Consider the following 26192-nt stretch of genomic DNA (forward strand, 5'->3'; position numbering starts at 1 on the left):
GAAATATTTTGGCAAATGTTAGCTAAAATTGAGATTTTGTTACTTTCAACTGTAGGATAGTTTTAAGACAATATAATTTTTAACGGTAGTTTTAAGACAATATAATTTTTAACGTCTTGGTATCAACAGTTAGGAAATTTAGAACAGATGTAACTCTTGAAAGTTTAACGTCTTGGTATCAAGTTATGAAATTTAGAACAGATGTAACTCTTGAAAGTTGCTGTTGTGGGGTCCTAGAATTAAAAAAAATTTTTTTCATCCCTGAGAGAAGTCCCACTTGATAAATGGTGTATCCACTTTTTGATTGCTCTTGGATTCCCTTTGCTAATATTTTGTTGAGAATTTTTACATCCGTAACACCCCTTGGTTTGTGTGAGGGCAAGGCCATTCAGGTGGGCTCAATTGGGTGTAGTGCAGCATGTCTGGGGCTGTGATTGCACAGGTAAATTCTTAGGGCTTCTGGGACCAATCTGCTCAGGAAATTATATCCAGCTGCTCCTCTGGCCAAGGGTGGGTGGATGAGGCTGGCTGGCTGCTTCCTGGGGCTAGAGAGGGTGGACATGGCTACTTCTATTTCTGGGGCAGAGGATACCCAGGGTGCACAGCTATTTTCTGGGGGGTTTCTGTAGGCCAAACTATTTTGGCAGCCCAGATGTTTATCTGGGAGGTTGTGGGAGAGTGGGTGGGGTTTCCTGGATGGGTCCCAAGAGTTCCTGGGGCAGGGCCTGTATACTTTTCAGGATCCCAGGTGGGTAGGGCATCCGGATGGCTTCCTGCAGCAGGAGCCTGGGGGAGGGTTCAATGTGGACTGGACTGTTTCTCCAGACACTGGTGTACTCAACTGCTCCCCAAACTGGTCTCAGGGCCTGCAAGTAAATGCCTCAAGTGGCTACGCATGATTAGGAACTGCTAGGAGCCTCCTGCTTCCCCTTTCTCTGATGAGCAAAGTCCCTTTTGGTTCAGGGTTGATCTCAGAGAAAGAACAGTAGAAGTTGTGTGATTATTAGTTCCCTTCTTCCCAATTTAGTTCATCTGTCTTGTTTCAAGCTTTGATAAAACAGAATACTAAGGATTAGAAAAGAAAAAGAACTAAGAAGACAGTTCTTAATTCTTTTTAAGTTAAAATGGTATTTGATTACTTTAACTACTACTTCAAAAGAATTTGACCTCTTCCCTTGCCCCCAACTTTGGAAGAATTTATTCTTAGGTTTATTGATTCTCACTTCTAGACTGTGCAGGAGAGACAAAATTGGGACAGTCGTGGACTTTTGACAGTTAAACCACTCCAGGAGATGACAGTTGTTACATATAATGTTTATATTTTAGAAAGAGGTGTTCATTATCTTGATGTTCACAACTTTTCAGATTTTTCTCCTTTGCCTTGTAAGAAAACTGAGGAACTGTGACTGTTGTCCGAGTTGACAAATTGTTGTAGATATTAGTATTGATGTTAACATAAAGTATTTCTGGTTCAGAGACTTAATGTACTTTTTACTGAACCACAAAATCTCTGCAGATCTAAGGCAAGAGATGGTGTTTGTCAGTTGGCAGCATAGAATATAATTTTGCTCTGCAATCTTGGACAAAATCCTTTAGGTACTTTTTGCTGTGTAATCTCTTTTTCATATAGCGTTTATGTTTTGGCAGTTTATATCCCATGGGGTTGTCACATTTAACATCCTTTCGTTATTTTTATTTTAATTTATCATTATTTATCATCATTACCATTTTTATTATTTTATAATTGTTTAATTCTTTAATCAGACATATAGCCACATTATAATCACATTTCATGTGTTAGAATGAAAAAGGAGGAATTCAAGAAAGTAGAACAAAATATGCTAGAATTTATACATTCACATTAATGCTGCCTTTCTAAGCAATGATCTTGAGAATGTATATATGTGCTGCTGTTGTGCAAAATGTCCACTGGATATCATTTTAAAAATAACAGCTTTAAGATTTTGTTTGCATTTGTATAAAAATTTATCTACTGAATTTGAAAATATTAGCCAGCTCTGTCAATAGTTTAGTTTTGGGTTTACATGATACTGATAGTTTTCAGAATGTTACTGACTGTGGGTGTAGATTCAGCAACCCAGAATTAATTTGGTGAGTACTTTTATAGGTTAGTTGACTAGAAGTGGGTTATTTTTGAAGTAATGATCTTGTTTTTCTCCCTAGTCAGCAGATAAGCAGCGAGCCCTAGAAGAAACCAAAGCCTACACTACCCAATCCTTAGCAAGTGTTGCCTATCTGATAAACACCTTGGCCAACAATGTCCTGCAGATGCTGGATATCCAGGCATCCCAGTTACGGAGGATGGAATCTTCAATCAATCATATTTCACAAGTGAGAAATTCCTATTTGCCTATGAAGAACCCTTAATAAACACAACCTATCTTGTAATGCTGGCAGTCTTTATTATGTGGGTTAATGTGTATGTATAATTTAGAAAATACAAACTCAACTTTAGGCTGTTCATTGATCCTGTCTTTTTATGGTGTCATTATCTTCTGTATGATAGGAAAGAAAATATGAATGGATTCTATTAAAACTCAGTTGTCTTGGTAACATAATCAGCCTAGAAATGAAAATTTGTCCTGTTTCTTTCAGTTTTTTTTTTTTTTTTTGCCATATTTCACATTTCTGTATTGTTTTAAAAACAAATTTAATGGCTTGATGGCATATTTATAATTTTTTATCTTGGTAGGATTTATGTTTACTGGGGTGTCAACCATACTTACAACAATGGAAAGACTAGGAGACTAGCAAACCTTATGAAAATATCTTAAATTGAACTTTAAATGTTAAACTTTTTCCATTACAAAAGTCATGCTCATGAAAATAATGGAAAAACAAGCCCTTTTACCAATACCTAAGCTTTTCACCTGTACCTGAGATTTTCACTATTTAAATTTTTGATATCTTCTCTTATAGTACATTTTCCTGTAGTTAATTCTAGCTGTGATTCTATTAGGTGTAGAATTTTGGGTTTTGCCCTTTTAGCATTAAAATAAGCATTTATTCATGGTATTAGGTCTTCGTATGCATTCTCAATGACTGTATAATATTGGCCTGCATTTGTCATAGCTTTTATAATCATTTCTATTTTGGGGGGCTATTTGCAATGGATAACTACTTTAATTATAAAAGCAATTTTAAAAAACAGAAATGATTAAAATTTTGATCTGCCCTGCCTCTTTTTAGAAGCGATCATTGATTCTAATTTAACACTCTTGTAATTTTGAATAATTCAGTAGTATTCAGCACTCTTTTTTAGACCTAAGTGATAAGAACTCTTCTGGAATTAAAAAATTTTTTTAAATGTGTATTTTTAAAAAGTAGCTTGAAGGCTTAAGGAGTGTTTTAAAATTGATTGATCCAACTTTTTTTTTTTTTTTCTTTTCTTTATTGTGGTTCTGGGGCTTGAACCCAGGGCCTCATACACGTCAAGCACACATCCCACCATTGTGTCACATCCGTAGGCCCAATCTAACCATTTCTGAGAGTCTAAAAGTTTATCAAATTTGTGTTATTAAATCAAATGCAGTCCAGATAATTAAATCATATATGGTATTTTATTTTTACTATTTGAAAATTCATCAGGCTGATTCAGAGGGGTTTTTGGTTATTTAATATTAACGTTTAATTTTAAATCTGAGTTTGCCATCATAACTTTCTTCACATCCCATAAAAACTTCTATAGACATTGCATATTTTATTGTTTGTTGTATTGCCATGTCTCTTAAGTTAAAAAAAAATAGGATTGATGAATTTTAATGAGTAAGAGGTAAATTTTGTTTTAGGAAGACCTTAAGGAATTAATCAGTGGTATTTTAATGAAATAGATGAATGAATAATGAATAGATGAAATAGGTCTTCTGTAGAAGAAGAGAGGTTGACAGATTGCCAATTTGATATAGAATTTCAAGGTTTATACTTAAGGGCCTCAACATTTTTGTGTGTTTGAAGTTTTAGCAAAGGACCTGAAAAAGAAAGTAAGAAAAGAGCAAGTGTAGAAGAGAAATCAATATGTTAGAGTTCCTAAATAGCAAGAACATCTTTTTAGTAGTTGGAAAGTAGGAGGCAACAAGCTATAGTTCTTAGGTAAAAAAGGGTTATAATAAACTCAAGGAAGAAGGTGATTAAGGCCACCCAGAATTGTAAATATCTGTATTAATTCGTTTAATTAGAACATTTTCTTTTTGTGTGTCATATAAATTGAGATGTAATAACATAATCTACCTAATGCCATCTTTTTAAGCTAATGGAATAAGTGAAAAGCAGGAGCAATGAATTAGATAGAGATTAATAGGTTAGAAATTAACAGAGGCCTCAATTAGAGCTGTCAAGAATATGTTGAACCTTCTTTATTTGTTGTTTTGTGTCTAGAGGGCAATACCTGAGAAGTGAAGTATCTGCAACTCTACTGCAACTGTCATATATCTCAGTATGCTTGAATAAGGGGTTGAGTAGGAGAAATGAACTGATGGAGGATGTATCTAAGAAATGAGTAAAAAACTTAATATGTTATAGAATTTGCTTCAAGTATTGAAAGTTTTGAAATTGTGTTTACTGCACAGGTAGAGTTCTTTGCTTAAAAAGTCATTTGAGCCAGGTGCAGTGGTGCAGCTCTGTAATTCCAGGGATTCTTGAATCAGGCCGAGTCAGGACCATCATAAGCTTAAGGCCATCCTTGGCAATTGAGTGAGACCCTGTCCCAATATAAAAAATAAAAAGAACTGAGGATGTGGTTAAATGGTAGATTTTGTCTGCCCCCAACCCCACCGTCTGTCTGTCCCTCTTTTTCACATATACACACAAAGTCAGTTGAATATGGATTTTTTTTTTTAATTTTTTTGTGGTGCTGGGGATTGAACCCAGGGCCTTGTGCTTTCAAGGCAAGTACTCTACCAACTGAGCTATACCCCCAGCCTGAATATGAAATTTGATGCTCTTTAAATTGGATGATGATGATGATGATGATTTTTTTCCTTGGTGCTGGGGATTGAACCCAGGGTCTTACACATGCTAAGGACATATTCAACCACTGAACATACTCTTGGCCTCTAGATGATTTTCCTATAAGTATAAAAGAAAATTTTTTCTGTTTAGAAAGCAGATACTCAGTACATACTCAAATTGGGGTTGGCAGACATTTTCTGTAAAGGCGCAGGTGGAATTTTAGGTTTTGTCAGCTAGATCTGATCCCAGTCTTATTCTTTTGAGTGTTTTTTTTTCCCCCCGGGGCCAGAGCATGGAGTTCTGGGGTCTTTGCTTTTGGGTAGGCAATTGCTGTATGAGCTACCTTTATCCAGCCCTTTTTAATTTTATTTTGAGACAGATTCTTGCTGAGTTTCCAGGCTAGCCTTAAACTTATGATTCTGCTGACTCAGCCTCCTGAGTAGCTAGAATGACAGGCATATGCCACCAGTCCGTGCAAGTATATTTTTAAACAGCTACTTACAAATGTTAGAACTCAGATAAGAATTTGAGAATACAGACAAAGAAAGATATACTAAGTCTTAAAAAAGTAGTGCCCATTAAGTGTTGGAATGCAGAATGCATAAACCTTTGGAATATAAAGTGAGCAGCTTCTAAACCCAGCCTGCTGCATTGGCTTGTTCCTTTAACCCATGCCCTTACCTGCAAAAAGTAACATGAGAGCAATGTATAAACTCTAGGAAAACTAGGGTAAAATTGAATTACTTTGCCCTGGCTCCACCTCTAGTCCAGCCCCTGGCTGCTGTTTCTCTATCAATATTAACATTCCCTACCAAGGGATTGCTCTTTCTCTCTCTTGACCTGCATTGTCCCTTGAAAATGTGTTCATTGCTTTCCTGTGAATAAATTTCTGTGCCTCTGCTGACACATGCTGAAATTGTTTTATTTAAAATTTTTTTATTCTAATTAGTGATACATGACAGTAGAATGTATTTTGACACATCATACATAAATGGAGAATAACTTCTCATTCTTCTGGTTGTACATCATGTAGAATTATACTGGTTGTGTAATCAAATATGCACACAGGATATTAATGTCCAATTGATTCTATCCTTCCTAACCCTATACCCCTCCCCTCCCTTTACTCCTCTCTTGTCTAATCCAAAATATCTTTCTTCTTCCCTAGCCACTTCCTGCCCCCTTATTGTGAGTTATCATTCGCATATCAGAGAAAACATCTGGCCTTTTGTTTTTTGGAATTGGCTTATTTTGTTTAGCATGAAATCTCCAGCTCCATTCCTTTAATGGCAGAGGCCATAATTTTATTCTTCTTTAAGGCTGAGTAATATTCCCATTGTGTATGTATACTACGTTCTTTATCCATTCATCTGTTGAAGGGCACCTAGGTTCCATAGTTTAGCTGTTGTGAGTTGAGCTACTGGAAACATTGATGTGGCTGTGTTGCTGTAGTATGCTGATTTTAAGTCCTTTGGATATAAACTGAAGAGTGGGATAGCTGGGTCAAATGGTGGTTCCATTCCAAGTTTTCTGAGGAATCTCCATATTGCTTGAAATTCTTTTTTATCACATATGTCAAGAATCCCACTAGTCTCTTCTTCTCTGGAAATTCCTTAGGACCTTATCCCAGGGATGAAATATTTTCTGATGACAAAACCATTCTTGCCTTTTGGGCCATATAAAAACAATCTGTGGGTCAGATTTGTCATGTAGTCATAGTTTACCAGTTTCTGTTCTTAAAGTACTTTTTTAAAAAAGTTGGATTCTTAACTTTTATTATTATTGTCTATTATTAAAATATTTTTAGAGGAAGTCAGGATTCTTGATCAGAATTTTGTGCAACTGATGCAGAAATACTAGGTTCTGAGAATTTGTAGAGTATGTTGAGTTAAAGATGGAGTGAATGTTCACTCAAGTTGAAGATGAGATCAATATTTATTGGAGTGGCAGCACATTTCATGAGTTATAAGGGTTATCTGGTGGAGTGTTTCAGGACTAGAATGCATAGATATCTGGGGTATAGAGTTTTTTTCCATCAGTGTCTTTTTTTTTTTTTTTCCTAAGGAAAAAAAAGTATTACTTCCTAATACTCTTGCCCTTTTCTCCACTATCACTTTTCTACTTCCTAATACTCTTGCCCTTTTCTCCACTCTAGCGGAAATGAAAACTGAGTAAGGTTGGAGCAGAGTGTGTCAGGGGATCTGAGTTTTACTCTGGCTCTTCTGAAGACATTTGAACTTCAGTTATCTCTTCTGTAAGATTATAAGACTGAATGATTTCTGAACTGTCTTTCATCTTGAATTCTTTATTCTGAGAATTCTCACGGATGAGCTTGGTTTGTATTTGCTTCTCTTTATGTTATGCTGGGTCTTTTTTTTACGTACACCGATCTCAACCTCCTATTATTACTATTACTCTGATACAACTGAACTGTTTTCCAAATTATTCTGAATTGGCATTTGGGGATGAGAATTCCAATGACTGTACAAACTACATATCTGGAAAAAATACAGCAACAAAACAAAATAATAAACACTCTGGTTTCTGAATCCCAAATACTTAAGAGAGAGAGACTTGATTAGGAATGTAAATTATCAGATACTTTTTTTCTGTTCTAAAAGGACAATAGAATATTAAGTAGTACACTAATTTACACCACCCTCACCATATCGTTCAGACAGTATTTGGATAGGTTCTTGACATGGGTTATTTTAGGTACTTAGGGATGGTGAAATTTTATTTTAAAAAAATTATGTCTCTAGCTTTGTTGCTATTCATTAATTCTTTGGAAGTTTTTTATTTAAAAAATAACTGAAAGTTTTAAACTTCAAACTGACTGTGGTAGTTATCATTAAATATTTTTCATTGGTGAGCCAGGATGTGCTGGTACACATCTGTAATCCTGTTCATTCTGGAGGCTGAGGCAGGATAGCCAGTTCAAGACCATCTTGGGATATTTAGTGAAACCTTGCCTCAAAATAAAAACTAAAAAGGGTTGGACATGTAGCTAAATGGTAGAACATCCTGGTTTCAGTCCTCAGTACCACAAAAACAAATTCTTTTAGTGATGTGTAAATGTCAAGAGTAGACATTTAATTTTACTGAATACTTGCATAAACAAGCACATACAAACATGCCTTTACGTCAGTGTAGTATAATGTATAAGGATGAATGCTGTTTACTTTGTGCATGATTTTGTGTCTATTCTGGTAAGTTTATAAAAATCTTATAGAACATTATTCAAACAATTCTCATAAATTTGTAAACTAAAATTCTTAAGAGCAAGGTTCATCTTTTCTCTTGCTTAATAAGAGTAGCACTGTCTGTGTTTAGTTCATCATAGCTTAAAATAAAAAATCAAGAGTGTGGGAAATATACCAACCCTGGGTGGGGGATGGGAAGAGAAAGGCCACATGAGGAATATTAAAAAGCAGTGTTCCTTCCACTCTTCCAAGAGCTAAATAGGACTTTTAAGTGAGGCACTGAATTAATTAGTAGGTAGTAAGTAAAGGAGATAGAAAGGAATAATTGTAAAATAATTTAAAACTATGGAAGTAATTCTTCTCAAGGATTAGGTACTGAAAGGCTGTGGAAGGTATAAATCTTAATGCAGCCAACATGTAGGGTAATTTTTTGTTTAAAGCTTTATATATGTATCTATATATGTATTTTTTTGCTTAAAATTCTTAAATACCACTTAAGATTATTAATATGTGATTACATATAGATAGTAGAATTTATATACTTCCTAATTAATTTCCTATACATAGTTTTTATATTACTATAATGAATAAATAAAAATTACTGTTTGATTTCATATTATGAAAGATAAATAATTTGGAGCATTTAAATAATTAAATGCTTATTTGAAACATTAACTTAATGAATGAGACATTAAAAAACACCCAACTTAGTTAATCAACTGTAACTGTTTGATTGCAGATATTTTCCCACTCTGATGTGCAGCTGAGGTAGTGCTATCCAGTACAGTCAGCTCTCAATTATATGTGGTAATGGGAAACAGCAATGCATGGATAAGCCTAAAACAAAATATTTATACAAGTACCTTTCTGTCATCTGCTGTGGCCTGAGCATGTGCTTGGGTTCATGAGGGAGATTTGGGAGTGGGGCTTAGGCTTGCAAAGGAGCACTGGGAGTCAGTATGACTTCCTTTAAGGAAATTGAGGTATCCTATAGGAACCTGGTTTTGGCACTGTGTGGCTGAAGTGTCTTGGGGGAGCCTGCAGCATGTGAGAACAGCTTGGCAGTAGTAGTAGGAAGGATGGGAAGACTTATTAATAAGGAACCATTGAAGAATAGATGTTTAAGTCCTGCACATTGCAGTGATAGTCACTGGTGTGGTTTTTGGTTAACATACTCTGCAGCAAATAATAATAGTATTAACAGCAGGTAGACTTGGCTTAGTTTTGAACATCTTTGTTTGCTAGGTAAACACATACTTTACTTGCCATAGGTGAGTACTACTCTTGAAGCCTGTTCTAAATAAGAATAAGTTTATTATCTTATAATTTATAACTTTAGAAACCCAGGATAAATTTGAAATTTTTTTTTGCTATGAGAATTCCTACTAAATATCATTGTTGGAACTTGTACTACTAAAAATTTAACTTAATTCACATTAGTATTATAATGTCAAAAATATTGAGAAGGTGAAGGAAATGGCAGCTGTGTTATTCGGTTTAGGAAAACAGTAACTATATTTTTTATTTAAAAATTAAATAATTAAAAATATAAGAACTTCACTGAATATCTTTTAAAACTGATATTTGAGTGAGTTGATAAATATTGAAGCTAGGCGATAGGTATGGGGTGGTGGTGTCCATTGTATTATTTTAATTTGACTATGCCTATATTTTCTATGAGGAAAAGCTTTTATAAAATTGAGGTAGGTGGGCCTGAGGTTGTGGCTCAGTGGTAGAGCTCTTGCCTAACATGTGTGAGACACTGGGTTTGATTCTCAGCACTGCATATAAATTAATGAATAAAATAAAGGTCCATCAACATATAAAATTTTTTTTTAAATATTGAGAAAGTTGATTGCTGAAAACCTCAGAATTTTTTGGGCTAAATGCTCTACTTATGGAATAGATTTAGTGCTTTTGAAGTTTTTATTCAAAGTTCAAATAAAACCATATCCATTTTCTAAAGGTATATTTGATCCTGTCTATAGGAACATAGTAGTTCAAACTGTGTATTGGATGGCTAGAATACACGTTAATAGAGCTGAGGGTGTCATCTCAGTGGTAGAGTGCTTGCCTAGCATGCGCTTGGCCCTGTGTTCAGTCCCTAGAGCTGCAGCAAACAAACAAAAAACCAAAACCAAACCTACCAAATTAATAACTTTTTGGTTTTATTAATCATATACCTATATGTTACCTTTATTATTATTGACATTTTTAAAAGGTTGTCTCCAAATATTTATTCTTAGGCAGTCATTAGAGAATTTGATCTTTGTGTGTATGTGGTGTTGGGTATGGAACCCAGGGCCTTGGAATCATTAATGTTGAGTCAGCTCTCGTGGAAGGTTTGAAAACAATTGCTATTGGAGAGTGAATAATGTGAGGAACAAGCAAATTAATCATTTCTTTTTACAGTTTTGATTATCAACTGGAGCAGTTTTACCCATAAGGAGACATTTGACAATGTCAAACATTTTTGGTTGTCACAACTCGGGGTGGAGGGCATGCTTACAGGTATCTGCCTGGCTACTTTACATGCTACGATGTTCAGGACAGCCTTCCCACAACAAAGAAGATTGGGTACAAAATGTGAATTGAAGTTTAATTTGTTGTAAGCTTTAAATTCTTTTGTGGTTGGTCAGGTTTGCATTCTTATGGTTTCATTTCTGAACAAGTTAAGTATGTTTTGGAAAACTGGGGAGAGCAAAATCAATATCTCCAAGAGTATTACCTTCTCTGATGAATTTTCTCTTATTGATCTGACAAAGACCAATTACATAAAAAAGTGTTATACATTTTTTTTATTTTGAAGCACACTTACTAATAAGTAATGAAATTATTTTCTTAGCCCATATTTTTAATCATTCAGGATGATTTATTAAACTTTGTTCAATTTTCCATTTCTTTGAAGTTAAAAATTAAGTCAATTTTAATATCACTAATGCAAATTTTTCTTTACTGTGCTAGTTCCCTTACGTAGATGATGAGGAAAACAAATCTTGTAGTTTACCTAATCTTCACAGAAAGAGTTTGGAGACTTTTTCTTAAAAATAAATATTTAAAAGTATGATAAGGTTATTACCTTGGTCAGTTTTTGATTTGATACTTCATTTAGACATTTATTGCTTCTGGAACAATCTGTTTTTTTGTAAGATCTCTTGGTTGTAGAGAAATGGAAGTCTTTGAATGTGTTTCAAGCTTACTTTTGACATTAGTCAGTTTAGAAGGATAAATGATTAGTATTCAGGTTTCTTCAAGTGATATTTAATAATGTCAGAATGCTTATCAGTTTTTTCAGTGTTACTTCTTTTAGAAAGGGGAAATTGAAGTAGGCCTGGGAAGGATTGAGGGCAAAAACAAACAAAAAAAAAACTATTAATTGCTGCCTGAGCCAGAAATGGTGGTAAGAGGTGTAAACAATTTTAGTCAAGTCTTTTTCAGACTCTTTGACTGCAACCTACAGGGACAAAAATACATTTTATGTTGTATCTAGTGCATAATTCCTGTATATGTTTATATATATATATATATATATATATATATATATATATATATATATAACATACATGTTTCAAGAAACAGTACTTAACCTTACTGTGTGTACTTGCAGTCTGATGTTTCTGTTGCATTTCAAAGTAATTGCTGCTTGGGTACCACTAAATTACAACTAGCAGTTAAAAAAAAAATGCTGCTTTAGTGTATTAATTACCTGAAAAATTCACCATTTGTTAGCAAATAGAATACTGTTAAAACATATTGTCATTTTACCAAATGATGTCCTGTATATTTAATAAGTACAAAGAAGTTAATGAAATGTTTGGTAAGCCTTATGTCATGATAAAATATAGGCAACTTTCAAACTTAGTTTTACTATCAAATTGACATTCATTTTTTAAAAAAAATATTTTTCTAGTTGTAGGTGGACACAGTATTTATTCATTTATTTTTATGTGGTGTTTAGGATCAACCAGTGCCTCACATGTGTGAGGCAAGTGCTCTACTGCTGAGCTCCACCTCTAGGTTCATTTTTAACATTGTATTTATATTTTAGCTCTCTCTTCCCTTTTTTTAAAAAATTGTAGATGGACACAGTACCTTTTTTTATATATTTATTTTTTAATGTGGTGCTGAGAATCAAACTCAGTGCCTCACATGTGCTAGCCAGGCATTCTACCACTGAGCCACAACCCTAGCCCCTCTCTCTTTCCTTTTTAAATGAAAAGATATTTAAGCGTTAATACAAATTTTACTAATAAGTTATTTTTAAATATAACTATGATTAATTGTTCGGACTCTTATCAGACTGTGTCTTAATGGAGAGGGAAACTTAGCATGCTTTAATTCAAGGTTGGCAAACTTTTTCTAGAAAGAGGCCAGCTAATACATATTTTAGATTCTCTTGGCCCTAAGTTCTTTGTTGTGACTACTTATATCCATATAGTAGTACAGAAGTAGCTATAGGCAAGTCAGCAAGTAGTCAGCGTGGCTGTGTTCTAATAAAATTATAGAAACTAGAATTTGAATTTTATTCAATATTCATGTCATGACATTCTTCTTTTTAAAATCATTAAAATAAGTAAACACTACTCTTAGCTTGTGGACTATAAAAATTAGGTGGTGGACCAGATTTGGCCTATGTATGGTTTGCCAACCTTTGCATTAGCCTAAAAATAGAGAAAGTCTATAAAGGAGAAAATTTAGCAAGTGAATAAAACCAGCAGTGTTAAATCTTTGGGTATTTGTATTTTGATTTTTGATATCAGAGCATACATTTTTGTGTTCTCTATTTTTTTTAATATTATATCTTGCAGACAGTTGATATTCATAAAGAGAAAGTTGCAAGAAGAGAAATTGGCATTCTGACTACCAATAAAAATACTTCAAGGACACATAAGATTATTGCTCCAGCCAATCTTGAGCGTCCAGTTCGTTATATTAGAAAACCTATTGACTATACAATTCTGGATGACATTGGGCATGGAGTAAAGGTAAGTATAGTTTTTTGTCAATCATTTAAAAATAGTAGCCTGTAATGGAACTAACTTTTTAGGAAATTAAACGTTTATCTTTCCTTTAGAGAGAACCAACTCTTGGCCCAGTGGTGGTTGTAAGGATTCCTTACTATAACTATTTTATCCTTCTTGCTTTTTCTCTTAGAGCTATGTTTTCAAGTTTTGAATGATCGTCTTTGAATAAAGTTGCATTTGCTTAATCAATTATGGTAATATTTCATACAGATGGAATACAGTGTGGTATAATCTTTATTAATCTTTTAATGATTTAATATTAATGATTAAAAATAATACAGAATGCTATTAAAATGTTTACTTTATCCCCAAAATTTATCAGCAGACTTTTGGCATTAGTTTTTGGAAACAACCCATTAATTACATGTACTTCCCCTCACCCCCAGGATAATTTTATCTCAGTGTTTTGGATGAGAATAGTGTAGATAAAAATAATATGTGAATTAATTTTTTCCACTGCTTTTGAATATGTAGCCATTACATATTTTGCCTATCTATCAAGATGTATTAAAGTGCTTTGGATGTATATGAAGTACCATAGTCAAAACCAAGGAGGACTGGGAATATAGCTCAGTGGTATAACATGCACTTTGCCTGTATAAGGCCCTGGGTTCAATCCCCAGTATTTCATAATAACACACACACAGACACACACACACACACACACACACACACACAGAAAAAAAAGAAAGAAAACCAAAAAACATCAGCCACAACTGAACAACATGTAGATTTCTTTTAATTGGTATTTGTACTTTAAACATTTAGAGCCTCAGCTAAGTGTTAAAATTTATATCTGATCAGGGATTTAAAAGACAATGACTTCTCAGATATGACTTTTAGTAAATATTCATATATACCTATAGCGAAACTCTATAGTTCATGCGGTTGGTAATATAAACATTTTAAAACTACATGTATACTATTAGGAATATGTCAGTTAAATTTAAATTTTATGTAGATTTAGGTAAAAAGAAAATGTAAGGTACAAATTTAGTTTTAAGATAGTTTTCTTCAGAGTTTTGAAAAAAACATTTTCTAGAATTTGATACTTATTTTTATAATTGATACCTACATACATCTTGAATACTAATTAGAGCATTTTAAAATAGGATGTGTAATTGAATGGTTAATTAACAGCTGAAATTTATTCTAATTTAGGAAAATTTATTCAAGGCTAACAACTTCTAATAGACTATTTTAGGATACTACCAGAATCTAATGCCAAAAAACACTTGGAATGCAACACATTTACATTTGTGCTTATCTATTTACATAATTAAAAGGTGATTCCCTTCCAATAATTTTTGTTTAATCTTCAAAGCAAAATGTTATCCTTTTAGGACTTGGCAGTTCCTTCCTTGTACGTTAGTGTTTAAGGATCATTAATTTGAAAAAATCTCTAATGAAATTAAGTTTTTGATTAAAACAATATTTTAAATAATTTCATCAAAGAAACTCTTGTTCATGACACATTCTGCTTTAACCACTCTTTCTGTGATCTACTGAAACATTATTTTGTTAATGCTGAATGCTTAACTTGTTTTTCTGTTTTTTTCCTTTCTCTTCACATCCTGAAGTTCCAACTAACCTTTCAATGCTTTTTTTCCTTACCTCTTTTATTTGCTCCATTTATGCATTAAGTGGTTGCTTAGATTTAAGGTAAGAGATTCCAGGGCTGGATTTCCATTCTTTGTTCTTACGTATAATATTACATATGGGGAGTAAAAAGATATTTGGCACCTGGCCTTTTGAAACCAAAAAAATTATTCCTCTTCATTCTATTTTTGTCATACAACTTCATGGTATGTCTTCATGTTATTTGAGGGTAGTATATTTTGTCTTGTTTTGTTCACTGCTCTATCTTGTGTGTCTAGAACAGTGCCTGACACACCTCGGGTGCTTAGTATCTATCTGTTGAGTGAATGGTTATTTTGTAACATTATATTTTGTGAAACTGAAATGTAACCTACCCTATCATAAAATATTATGAAATAAAATTAGCTGGATTTTTTTAAATGTAGAAATTTGTTATGGATTGGAGGGCCAACATATGTGTTGTATTTGAACCTCCCCCTGTGTAATAGCCTTTTTATTCTATAAATGGTGTGCTTTACTATATATCTTGTGGACAATATGTCATTATTTTCTGATTCTTAATCAACATAAACTGAGAAGCACCAAATATTCAGTGTTATGTGTTTAAGTTGCAGTATCATGTGTCTTACAAAAAATGTATTTTTTCAAATAGCTGTGTAAAATGTATATTTTGATATAAGCTCACTTTAAGAGTTTTTAAAGGTGAATACTGATTGTATGTAAAGACATCAAAACTCATGGTAATACTTAAAATACAAGTTTAAAATTTGAAGATAGGGACTTGTCTAGCATGTGTGAGGTCCTGGGTTTGATCCCCCAGCATTGGGGGTTAGGTAGTAATTAGAGATACATTTCCAGTTGTGATTTGTTTCAGTAACATTTTATTATTTTGGAGGATTAATGATAAAAGTAATTCAACTGTAGTCAAGAAGCTGTCAAGTAAAATGTTAAAAATTTTTTTTTCTGTAGTTGCAGATGGACAGCACGTCTTTATTTTATTTGTTCATTTTTGTGTGGCGCTAAGAATCAAACCCAGAGCCTCACGTGTGCTCTGTCACTGAGCTACAGCCCAACCCCCAAATAAATTAATAACACGGTTTTTGCCAAGCTTAATACACATTTCTTTTTGTTATTTTTAAACCAAATTTTATAATCTCTTTTCAAGTATATATTCTATCTGACATCCTTTGTTTCCATGTCTTCAGTGTAGTAAGTGATAACTATAAGACAAGATGACTGAGTTCTGAATCACTAACTAGTGTCAACTGTGGCCACAGAAATTACACCTTGTCATGGTAGATAATGCCGACTAGAGGAACCCAGGCAGATGTATACCTTGTGTTCTTGATGGGAGTGTTGGCTTTGAATCCTCAGTTTAGGTGAGTTAGGTATGTGGAATTATGGGGAGATTCTGATGTGGAAATGTGGGGATATTCTATTTGCTTAAAATGGAAAGGTTGCAGTAGACTATCCCAAAAGCAGGGTGTGTGACTGTCTTCACCCTTTTCCTCTAAAGGATGGCTTTAAATTTTGGTTATTGATGTGTTAACTTCCAAAGTGATACAGGTTCACAGAAATAGTAACTGAAGAAAACCTAGAAATAGATCCTTCCTTTACCAGTAAGATTTAGATCAGTTGCCTAACTCACTATCCCATGCTCATTTCCTACAGGTCCCACTGTGATTTCCTTCTTGACCTTCCTGAGTTCAGGGTCTGTTTCCATATAGGAGACAGGTCCAACTGAGGGGCTCCTAGAAATATCTAATAAGGAATTATACTTAGATAAGATCCCTTAACATCACATTTAGGTACTATCTCTTAACATCTTTGCCCTTTGCAGCAAAAGCTCTACTCTAGGGACCCAAAGATTTATGTACTGAATGGGACTACAGAGGAGAATAATGCTGGACAGGGACTGAAGGCCCAGAGGTGCTTGATCAATTTTATCCCATCCTTTATTCCACATACAGATACAACCTACACATACTACTCTTTGTTTTTTTAAGTCTTTTTTTTTTTTTTTTTTTTCTTTGTGGTGCTGAGATTGAACCCAGGGCTTTGGGCAAACTAAGTGAATGCTCTACCACTCACCTGGCACTTTTTATATTTTAAGTGGTGCATTAAAATTATACATAATAGTGGGATTATTATGCCATGTTCATATATGCACATAGTTGGATCATTGTTATTCCCCAGTGCTTTCCCTTACCCTTCCCGCCTCCCTGGATCTGCTTGCTCTGCTCTACTGATCTCTCTTCTGTTACATATATGTATGCACTAATTAAAATGATAGTGTTGCAGTATATAGTGTATATAGCACAATTTGGCCGATTTGTTCCCCAGTACTTCTCCATGCCCTTCCCTTCTTCTTCCCTTTCAATCCCCGGTTGTATAGTCAGTTATTGACTGAAACATTGTTATGTGGTGCATGACTATGATATGTCAACATTCAGGAGGTATTAAGTGCACCAGAAGAATAAATCAGGAAAGCGGGGAGCACTGTAGAAAAAAATATTAAGGCATAATAATTGGCCTGATGGTTAGTGCTGATTGTGGAGATTGCCAAAGCTTAGTACACTGGACTTTGGTGATAAAGGAACTCATACCTTCAGTATCATCTGCATTTCTTTATCATAGGTCCAGGGGAAGGTGTTGAGGAATGGCCAAGCATTAATCTTCATGACTTAAATGAAATGTTTTTTCTGTTTTGAGGTTTATCTCTAGTAAGGTAAAAAAGAAAAGAAAAAGTTTTCCTACTATTCCTCCTTATGCCTAATACTTACGTTACTTATCTCGCAGTGATTTTCTGTTTTTTGGAATAAATTATACCACATAATACAATTATTATTGTCAGCCAGTAGATTCATTCCAGTTCATAAATAGAACTTTGAAAAGTATAATGAGCACTTCTGTTTCTGATTCAGTACCATTAACTAGACATTTATGTGCCAGATGATAATTCTGCTACATCCCCCCATCTTGGATGCCCTTCTGGGGTCTCTCTCTGTTGTACAGGCTAGACTCGAACTCCTTGACTCAGGTGATCCTCTTGCCTCAGCCTCCCAAGTAGATGGGTTTATAGGTTTGAATCACCACACTTGGCCTTATGTTTGTATTTTATTCTTTTCTTTCTTTCTTTTTTTTTTTTTTTTTTGTAGCACCAGGTATTGAACCCAGGGCTTGTACTTGCGAGTCAAGCACTCTACCAATTGAGCTATATCCCCAGCCCTTAGTTTGTATTTTTAAAAAATATTTCAAGAGTAATTATCATTATGAAGCAGCTCCAGACTTGCTTTTTATTTGTTCAGAGTTTTTGGTGTATGATACATATATACATATACACGTCAAAGTTCACCTCTACTGACATACAGTGTAGTCAAGTGTTCTTTTACTTGTCAAGAAATGTTTTATCTTAAATATTTCCCTCAAAGTAGTTTTTAGGACCTTGATGGCTATCTAGTAATTTAAAAAAAAAATATTTTTCTTAGTTGTAGACCAACACAGTACCTTTATTTTATTTATTTTTATGTGGTGCTGAGGATCAAACCCAGTGCCTCATATATACTAGGTAAGCATCCTACCACTGAGCCACAACCCCAGCCCCTCCATTAAGTTTTTTGAAACCAAATGATTTTAAGTTTGAACTATAGTTTAATTATAACATACATTCTACCTTTTATATAGCAATTAAGTTTCATTTGGCATTTATGTATTTATTTAGGTAGGTACTAGGGATTGAACTCAAGGGCACTTAAGTACTGATCCACATCCCCAGCCCTTTTTGTATTTTATTTAAAGGCAGGGTCTTGCCCAGTTGCTGAGGCTGGCTTTGAACTGTTGATCCTCCTGCCTCAGCCTCCTGAGCTGCTAGAATTACAGGCATGCGCCACTGTGCCTGGGTTCCTTTGGATTTATTTCTGTTCTTTTTATTTAAAGTAGATTGCAGTATTTATAGTCTGCATGGTGTAGTTATTGTTTAAATTAGCACAGAAATATTTTTCACAGAGAAAAAGTGCCTTTGTGAAATATTACAAACTCAGCTTGTTAGGAAGATAATATAGTATCAATGAAGTATAAAATTAGACTGAATTTTACACAGCAGCTCTTTGGTTTCTTAAGTGATTTAAGTTATTCATTCACCCATTAACCAAACAAGTACAATCATTTGAGAATTCAATGAATCATAAAATGTATTAAGTTTTGTTTAGATGTCCACCAGATTTTAATTTACAGATTGTTAATTTGAGTCTATTTTTGGAGCAGGTTCTGAGATTTGTGAAGATACTGCAATTTTAAACAAAAACACCTCACATATCAAACCTTAAAACAAATCAAATTGGAAAGTTATTTTCAAGTATTTTTGGTATCCCATGTATAGAATAAAATTCTTTTTTTACTCCTTTTCTATTCTTGCTCCTTTTCCTTCCTGTTTCTAGCAAATTGATTTGTAGTTTAGTGCTTGGTTCACTTCTCCTTCATCATGTAAAGTAACTTTGGGTTTTATGTTGTTTAAGGTTGAGCTTAAAGGACTTTGGTTACTCCTTTAAAATCTTGTGGTATCATTAAATGAAGATCTACAGTATTAAAAGCTATATTGGTTATTTGTCAGATTATTCCTAAAATTTTCCTCAAATGTGGATTGATTAAAAAAAAAAAACTAGTATTTTCATTGTAAGATACAATTAGTATGCCCTCTGCTTTTTAATGAGCAAGGATGATTTTTATTCTTACTTGCTAATTGGTTTTTTTTGTATTTATGGTTTAAAAGCATCAACAAAAGGATTACAGATAACTGCTTCACTTTAAGAATATTGACATTTCAAAGGTATCATTTGTCATTAAAGATTGTTTTAACATCACACACAACTTGTTCACTGGGCTATTCATTTGAAAAATTTGTTTCTTGATATGTTATTTCTTGCCTACTCAGATAACAAGTAGTATTTTAGAACTAAAAAGTTTCACCCAGGCCAGAGTTAATTTTGACAGCCTTGATACTCAGTATGTAATCATGATTTGTTTTTTTAAAACTTATATTTTGAAATTAAAATTATAAATGTATTCTGATTTCATTGATGTAATATCTTGCAACTTCATTTTTTAAATATAATTTGAATAGATATATTTTTATTAGAAAGTTAAGATAGTTTTTTGAAGTGTGTTTTGAAGCTGGCAGTTCATAATATTAGAGGCTTAAAATAGGGTCAGGTGGGCATTAACTTAACCTTTTGGTAGTCTCCAACAACTTGAGATTTGCGTTTGAATTGAATTTGTGAATAATGTCTATTAATTCTTTGTAAGATATCCAGATTGCTAGGACTTTCTCTGTAAATTTTGACATACTCCTTTGGTGACATTTGTTATTCCCAGACTATCCATCTTTTCTATACTTATATTTTCAATTGGGAATAGAATAGTCAGTGGAGTCATGGTCCAACTCTGATAAAGGATTATATCACACTTTCTTATGCCTAAATTAACCTTTAGTTTGGACCTGAGTAGGTCCAGTTCCCATTGGAAGCAAGACATTGCCAGTGGCCCTTTGTGTTGCTCATAGTTGAATGAAATACCTATGCCCTAACTTTCTGGTTCAGATGTTTAAGAATATGCCTTGAACTTCTAGCAATTGTCAGGTAGGTCATTTCCTCATAATAGAACATTAAAGAAATCTGAACTGTGAGGATGATCCGCAACTTTAGAAAAGTGAAGTTTTCTTTCTGTATACCATACAATTTATTTTATAGTCTCTAGTTATAGTGGATCACACATATAGTTGCATGTTTTTTGTTGGGAAACATGTTTTGTTTGATATACTTGCTGTCTAAAGGAAGCTATCTAAAAAGAGGAATTACTTCAAGACTTTATTTCACTTCATTATTGTTTCTGATTGTTATTTTTTATTAAAAGTAAAAAATTTTGTAGTTACCATTTTCTTCAGTTGAATGTAACATCAAATAATCTAACCAGTGATCTGTTGGTGTGATGGCCTAATGGCAAATAAATTCTTTGCATACAAGTTAATAATCATTTGAAAATCATGTTAGGAAGAGTCCTTTGAGTACAACTGTAGAATAATAGTAGAGTAGAAATTGCATATGAAGTGCATGTCCTCCAATTTTTTTCCTGTATTTAAACCTTCCCTTCCTTTGTTAAATAGCATAGCATTATTTTCTCAAAATACTTTATTTCACTGCATACAAGTTTAAGTTGAGTTTTCCTCAAAATTTTTTTAGGTGAGTACCCAGAATATGAAGATGGGTGGGCTGCCACGTACAACACCTCCAACTCAGAAACCCCCCAGTCCCCCTCTATCAGGGAAAGGGACACTTGGGTGAGTACATAACTAAGTAGTAATAGAAAAATAATTTCATGTAATATGTTGAAAATGAATTTATTTTTGAATATTTGCAAAGAAAATTTTCTTCCTAGGATTATTTTTTGTGTTTGTAACTTTTCCCATTTTCTGGGAAGCACATCTTTAAGCTTTAAAAAGATTTGGTTAGAAATTACTTTTCTAATGAATTTTAAATTGAGATAAAATCCTAGCCTAAGTTCATGGTTTATTATAAATTGCAGTCTTTTTTTTTTTTTAAATGGTGCTGGGGATCAAACCCCAGGACTTAGAATGCTGGGCAAGCACTATACTACTGAGCTATGGCCCAGCCTCTGTAAACTGCAATCTTTTTTAAAAAAAAAGTATATATTTTTTAGTTGTAGATGGACACAATACCTATATTTATCTATTTTTATGTGGTGCTGAGGATCAAACCCAGTGCCTCACATGTGCTAGACAAGTGCTCTGCCATTGAGCCACAACCCCAGCCTCTAAATTGCAGTCATAATTCTTTTTTTTTCCCAGAAAAATTTTGCAGTCCTTTTGTATTATAGTTGTACTTAGATTATCCTTCCCAAAATGGCTGTATAGATTATAAAATCCAATATACCTTGTTATGATACTATTGAGTTTTGATTTGGAGCTACAGAATTGGGCTCTGGATTTGACTTTTGGCAAAAATGGTCACTTAATGGAAAAGCTTGACTTTTTTCTTCTATATCATCATAATACAAGCTTAGTTATCTTGATTGAGATTTGTGATCAGGTGGGCATAAATTATAGCTCAGAAGATAGTTGACTAAAGTTCTGGCTTGTTGCTTGCCTGGTGGTCCTGCATATTTAGTCTCTGAACAATTCAGTTTTTTCATCTGTAAAAGGGGGTAATATTTATCTTCTGTTAACTTTTTAGAGTCACTGTACCACAAATTGGATTTTTAAAAATGTATAATACAAAGACAAAATACTTTGACAATTATTGGCTTTATGATATATTCTAAAAGTTTTAAATTGGCAATTGTGTTTTTGGCCCCCTCACCAAAAAAATATATAAATAAAAACCCAAGTAAACAGAACAAACAAATAACAACAGCAAAAAAACCAAAAACAAGTGCGCACGTGCGTGCGCAAACACACACACACACACACACACACACACACACACACACACACACACACCCTTGTCCCCCCAAAACAAAACAAAACAAAACAAACCCAAAACAAAATCAACCACTACGGATCAGGATGGAACAACAATGAATTGGGATATAAAGGATTCTGTTGGAAGCAGAATTAGGACAGTGGAAGACAGAATAAAAATGTTTACCAGTCAGGAGTAGGATAGTTTTATTTGAGTTATAATAAAATTATGCTTACAACAGAAAATAGTCTGGTAGATCAAATAACATTTAAACTGCAGAGTAGAATAAAGATGATGTTGTAGGGTATTGGTGCAAGGGTAATTGTTGAACAGTCTGGAGGAACTATTTATTTTTCTTGTGAATGTTTACCTTTCTGTCTTGGAAAGTGCCTAATGGATACTATTAGGTTTTAAAATCAAGACTATTAGCAAGATAGCCTATGTAATCTCTAGTAAAATAAAATTTTATTTTGCTCTCAAATTCTGAAGATTTATTCATATACCAGCATTTGTTTTCCTTTGATATTAGCAATAGTTCTGCAGAATCCTTGGAGACCAGAGTTACTGAGCATCGCTGGTCAGTTGATGGTCACAGCTTAATTTTTGTGTGTGTGTGTGTGTGTGTGCTGAGTATTGAACTCAGGGCCTTATGCTTGCGAGGCACCTAATTTTTTCCCAGTCTTTGCCTTTGTCATAGTATTTTGTTCTCCCTTTGTTGTTTTTTTTTTTAATTTTATATTAAACTGTTTATATCATTACCCTCACTGTATAGTTCTCAGTTAGCAAAGTGTTTTTTCCTTCGGTGAAATAGAACAGTTTTTTTATTGTTTGGGAAGCACTGAAAATTTGGTGCTTAGAAATTAATAAATTTCCTACTTTATTTTTATATTTACATTATAATTTCAGAGATACCTGAACTACTTTTCAGTATGATATGAATGTATATATTTATTTACTGGTATTGCGGATGAATTTACTAATCTACATCCCCAGCCTTTTTTATTTTATTTTGAGACTGGGTCTTGCTAAGTTACTGAGGCTGGTTTTGAACTGGTGATTCTCCTATCTCAGCCTCTGGAGAAGCTGAGATTAAGGCATTAGTCACATGACTGGTTCTAGACTATTTTAAATCTAGAGTCTTGATATTCCTTTTTTTCTCTTCGATTCAGTATCCTACCCAGCACCTTTTTTATTTTTAATAATATGCATATATGTATGCAGGGAGACTTTGAGGGTAGTAGCAGAGTCACAGGGTCATTTATTGCAAAATTATCTCATTCAAAATCATTGAGACATAATGTGAGTGACCCAGGGGAGCAATACTTAAAGGAACTCTGGGAGCCCTTTGGGAAGTCAATTGTTGAGAAATACATAAATCATTTGAGCAATATCATTTCAGGAGAAGAAAGCTTTTTAATTTTTATATATCCATGTGCCAGATTTTATTCTTTTAAAGATCAGAATCTCATCTACAAGATGTCATTTTCATATTTATCATGGTCATGAAGAATTTGAAAACTTAAATAGAGATGAGAATTATTTTTTTCTTAAAATATGTTTTCTCTTTTTTCTTTTTTAGTTTTAGGTGGACACAATACCTTCATTTTATTTTTTTGTGGTGCTGAGGATTGAACCCAGGACCTTATGCATGCTGGGCAAGCACACTACCACTGGGCCACAACCCTAGCCTGAGAACCATTAATTTAATAATCACTAACGTTGCAGTGTGAATTTTACTTCCTATTTTATTTTCTTAATCTTATCTTATTTAAAAGGGAAATTTATAAAAAGAGGGAAAAATATATTAATAATATCAGTCTGGTTTGTGTCTTACAATTCAAAGAAATAATGTAGAAGGATTTAGGTGGTCTATTAAATTTTTTTCTTGCTCTTGTAAATGTTGAATTTTGAAAAGGAGGAGAGAAACCAAGATGAGAGTTGAGGAAGAAAGTAAGGTTGTGAGAATGGCAGATGAGATTAACAGAGAAAGGGAAATGAATTGTTGGGACTGGTATTGATCACTAGAGTGGGGTTTGTGACTCCCAAATCTAGCTTTCTTTTTCCTGTCTTTGAACAGCTTTAGTTAGGGAGAGAGGGAAGAGGAAGATAATTAGTGCATTCATGCAGTGCAATGGGATGCTTTGACATGATACCAATATAATTCAGACTTTTTCTAAGAAAAGAGTAGAGTCTAGGAAACATTGTTAAGTGGTGGAGAACCCTTGTGCTCTCTGAGAATCAAGGAACAAAATTGCATTAGCACAGGGAAATGAGGTTGAAGACTGAAAAATAGTGCATACTCACCAAAACCTTGATGGTGGAGGAGCAATACTTTAGTAAAGACTAAAATTGGTAGCTGGGTTAAAACACATTTCCTATTTCTGATTGCAGATTGTATTTCACTATTGGCAACTCTTGGAGTTTATTGTGCCGAAACTTGCTTAATCACACAATACATACGCTCTTCTTTTTGTAGGCGGCACTCCCCCTATCGAACACTGGAGCCAGTGCGTCCTCCAGTGGTACCAAATGATTACGTACCTAGCCCAACCCGTAATATGGCTCCCTCGCAGCAGAGCCCTGTGAGGACAGCTTCTGTGAATCAAAGAAATCGAACTTACAGGTATTTTCTCTACCTCAGCACAAAATGTGATGGTCATAGTACCATAATCTGTTCAGATAACTTCAGTTAAATCTCTCTAATTTTCCAAGTGCTAAGTTCTAAGTTCTTTTCCTCACTCTACTCCCCCAAACTCATCTGATTCCACCTCTCTCTCCTCATGTTCTGATGTAACTTTGAGCAGTTAGGAAGTTGAAAAAGAACAGACATTTCAAAGTGCAAACTTCTCTACAATGATAATAGTTAAGTTGATCTGAAAAAAAAAAAAAATATTATGGACCAGATGTGGAAAATTTCAAGTTGTTTTTTGGTGGAACTTTACAGATGAAAAACTATACATGACAAAACACTGGTATGGGATAGTATATCAAGATATAATTACAAATTGAAATAATTTGTTTAGAAAAATGTTTTTATTGTAAAAGAAGTTTCTTCAGATGGGCATTAAACTGGAATATAAGAAGGTAACTTGTTATTTTGATTTGTTGAGCTCCAACATTTTTCACTTATATTTATAGAGAATTTTTTTTCTTCTTTTTCAGTTTAACACAGCTTATTAAAAAGTATCAAAACAAGCTTACTGAACTCAGCTTCCCCCACCAACTTTATTAAGAAATTTGTATTTAAAGGGGAAGTTTTTTGAATTGTCTTTCTTATAGCTATTTTTATTTCAACAAGTTTTTGGAAATGCCGATGATACCTTACTATATAAATACTCATGTTTTGGTGGCTCTTATTTCTTTAGCAGCAGTGGGAGTAGTGGAGGAAGTCACCCAAGTAGTCGGAGCAGTAGTCGGGAGAACAGTGGAAGTGGGAGTGTGGGGGTTCCAATTGCTGTTCCTACTCCATCTCCTCCCAGTGTGTTTCCAGGTAAAACATTAATCATACTTAATCTTTGCTTTTCTTTTGTGAATTTGAATTTGATTTTAATGTAATTAGAGTAAGCTTTCTTCTTAATCAGGACTTTTTATTCTCTTAAAACTCCATAAAATTTGGGAAGTCTTTATGTATTTGTTATTTTTAACCAAATGATTTGTACATTTTTGCTCTTTTTGTACTTTTCTGTTCTTTGGTTTTGTCTTTGGTGCTGTGGCTCAGTTGGTGCTTTGAGGTTTCAGGTGCCACTTTCATATGAGTTTATATGTTTAATTCCAGCTAGTGTTATGACAGCATATATCTTTGGACATGGGGGGACTTGGTATGAGAATCATACTAGTGATAAAGGATGGCAAAATAGTTTTTACCATTAAATTTAGTGGACTCCTGGAATTTAATAGTCTCTGAAATGCTACCCTTTTTTCTCTGA

The 26192-nt window shown here is 33.8% G+C and overlaps 1 protein-coding gene across 50 annotated transcripts in view; it reads left to right on the plus strand.

Moving 5' to 3' along the window:
- Positions 1 to 26192, plus strand: part of ABI2 (abl interactor 2) — a 125249-nt gene that overhangs the window by 45822 nt on the left and 53235 nt on the right. For 9 of the 50 annotated variants that reach the window (XR_013762343.1, XM_079130612.1, XM_079130648.1 and 6 more), the window contains 6 exons: positions 2185 to 2352; positions 12980 to 13156; positions 14840 to 14857; positions 21028 to 21125; positions 24743 to 24889; positions 25632 to 25756. Coding sequence is in view for 49 of the 50 variants with exons in the window: in XM_079130612.1 (XP_078986738.1) it covers positions 2185 to 2352; positions 12980 to 13156; positions 14840 to 14857; positions 21028 to 21125; positions 24743 to 24889; positions 25632 to 25756 (733 nt within the window). In the remaining variant the exon portion in view is untranslated. The remainder of the gene's footprint in view (positions 1 to 2184; positions 2353 to 12979; positions 13157 to 14839; positions 14858 to 21027; positions 21126 to 24742; positions 24890 to 25631; positions 25757 to 26192) is intronic. The other 41 variants (XM_079130623.1, XM_079130647.1, XM_079130611.1 and 38 more) reach the window with 7 other exon arrangements.

Source organism: Sciurus vulgaris (assembly GCF_902686455.1).
Source record: "Sciurus vulgaris genome assembly, chromosome: 3".
NCBI classification, from domain to species: domain Eukaryota; kingdom Metazoa; phylum Chordata; class Mammalia; order Rodentia; family Sciuridae; genus Sciurus; species Sciurus vulgaris.